Source organism: Nannospalax galili, unplaced genomic scaffold (genome assembly GCF_000622305.1).
Source record: "Nannospalax galili isolate Female #2095 unplaced genomic scaffold, S.galili_v1.0 scaffold5401, whole genome shotgun sequence".
Taxonomy (NCBI): Eukaryota; Metazoa; Chordata; class Mammalia; order Rodentia; family Spalacidae; genus Nannospalax; species Nannospalax galili.
Window position 1 is genome coordinate 17,339 of NW_008344334.1, and position 2,231 is coordinate 19,569.

The 2,231-nt window shown below is 37.5% G+C and overlaps 1 protein-coding gene across 1 annotated transcript; it reads right to left on the minus strand.

Annotated features, from left to right (window-relative positions):
* Positions 1–602: 602 nt before the first annotated feature.
* On the minus strand, positions 603–1,088 carry LOC103740064 (zinc finger protein 716-like). Its single transcript, XM_017800003.2, has one exon. The coding sequence runs from the start codon at positions 1,086–1,088 to the stop codon at positions 603–605; it is 486 nt and encodes a 161-aa protein (XP_017655492.2).
* Between the last annotated feature and the right edge of the window lie 1,143 nt (positions 1,089–2,231).

Genomic DNA, 2,231 nt, shown 5'->3' on the forward strand with positions numbered 1-2,231 from the left:
CCTTACTTTGAAACCTATCCTTTTACTATGGATTCTGTTTTGTTTTCTAAGGCTTGAGCCCAGGGTGAAGGATTTCCACATTCTGTGCAATTGTAAACTCTCTCTGCAGTATAAATTTTTGGTAAGTTTACCATTTGATATACAGTTAAAGAAATTTCCAAATGATTTATATTTGTAGTGTCTCCCTTTATTATGCATTCTATGGTGTTCTCTAACAGTTGAAATATGAGCAAAGGACACTCAGCCCTTTTCATTTGTAGGGTTTCTCCCCAGTATCAATTTCCTGATGTTCCCTATGTGCTAAGCTAGCACGACAGGAATTGTCACATTCTTCATATCAGTAGGGTTTCTCTCCATTATGAATTCTCCGATGAAACCTTAAATGTGACAAAGAAGTAAAGGACTTGTCACATGCTTCACAGCTATAGGGTTTTTCTCCAGTATGAATTTTGTAATGAGTCTTAAGTGATGAGCGCATAGTAAAGGACCTGCCACATTCTTTACATCTGTAGGGTTTCTGTCCAGTATGAATTATGGAATGAATCTTAAGGGTTGAAGGCCTAAGAAAGGACCTGCCACATTCTTCACAACTGTAGGGTTTCTTATGCTTCACAGCTATAGGGTTTTTCTCCAGTATGAATTTTGTAATGAGTCTTAAGTGATGAGCGCATAGTAAAGGACCTGCCACATTCTTTACATCTGTAGGGTTTCTGTCCAGTATGAATTATGGAATGAATCTTAAGGGTTGAAGGCCTAAGAAAGGACCTGCCACATTCTTCACAACTGTAGGGTTTCTTTCCAGTATGAATTGTGTAATGAGTCTTAAGTGTTGAATGCCTAGGAAAGGTCCTGCCACATTCTTCACATCTGTAGGGTTTCTCTCCAGTATGAATATTTTGATGACGTCTAAGATTTGAGGCGTGGCTGAAGGACTTGTCACATTCTTCACATTTGTAGAGTTTCTTCCCAGTATGAATATTTTTATGACAACTAAGTTTTGAGGCATTGGTAAAGCACTTATCACATTCTTCACATTTGTAGGGTCTCTGCCCACTATGACTATTTTTATGACTTCTAAGACTTGACATTTGAGTAAAGCACTTGTCACATTCTTCACATCTGTAGGGTTTCTCTCCAGTATGAGTCCTTTCATGACGCCTAAGATTTGAGGCCTGGGTAAAGCACTTGTCACACTCTTTACATTTGTAGGGTGTCTCTCCAGCATGCATTGCCTGATGTATTCTAAGATTTGACATTCGAGTAAAGCTCTTGACACATTCTTCACATTTGTAGGGTTTCTCCCCAGTATGAATATTTTTATGACTTCTAAGATCTGAGGCCTTGCTAAAGCACTTTTCACATTTTTCACATGCGTAGGGTTTCTCTATATTATGAACTCTCTGCTGTCTTCTAAGAGTGGAGTTCTACAGGAAAATGAAAAAGAAGAGTGCGTTTCGATATGGAGAATAAGGCTGAGGTGATGAGACACATTAAGAGATGCATAAAGAACATGTAATAAGCATGTTCAAGTCTCCAACAACACTGATAAACAATCAAGTGAACTAAAATAAAAATCTATGCACTAAAAGGAGTTGAATCAGAAGTGAGAAAATGTATTCAATAAAAATGAAGTGTTATGAAAAGTAGAGAAATAAATGGATATACAATCACAAGAGCATCATTTAGAAAGCCCAAATAAATACTGACAGAGCTCTGCATTCCACATCATAGGCAACATGCAAGTAATAGTAAGTAACAAGTCAATGCTTAATCCAGTTGGGAAAATACCAACTCATTACAAAGGCAAAAAATTTGTAATAATGCCAGGTCTCTTGTTAACAAAGACCAGTAAAACTACATTTAACCTACTGAAAGTGAACAAATTAATTAAAATTGATGGGCAGAAAAGGAATCTCTTCAGACTGATGGAGGAGGAGGGGTATTTGAAGAAATAAACCAATTCATGGCAAGCAAGCCAGCAGTTCAGAATTTATGGAAGCAAACAGGATATACAGAGGAGAAATACACTGCCATTCATGGGAACAGAAGTCAGAATACAATTGTAAAGAGTAATTGATGAACATACTATGTCCCAGAAGGAATACTCCATTAGCAAAACAGAAAACAAAACAAGGCTAATATTAATATTAATAAAAAAGGAAAGCTAGCAACAGGGCTAGAGAGATGGCTCAGTGGTTGTAGAAGCCCCGGGTTTGGTTCCCAGTGCCCAC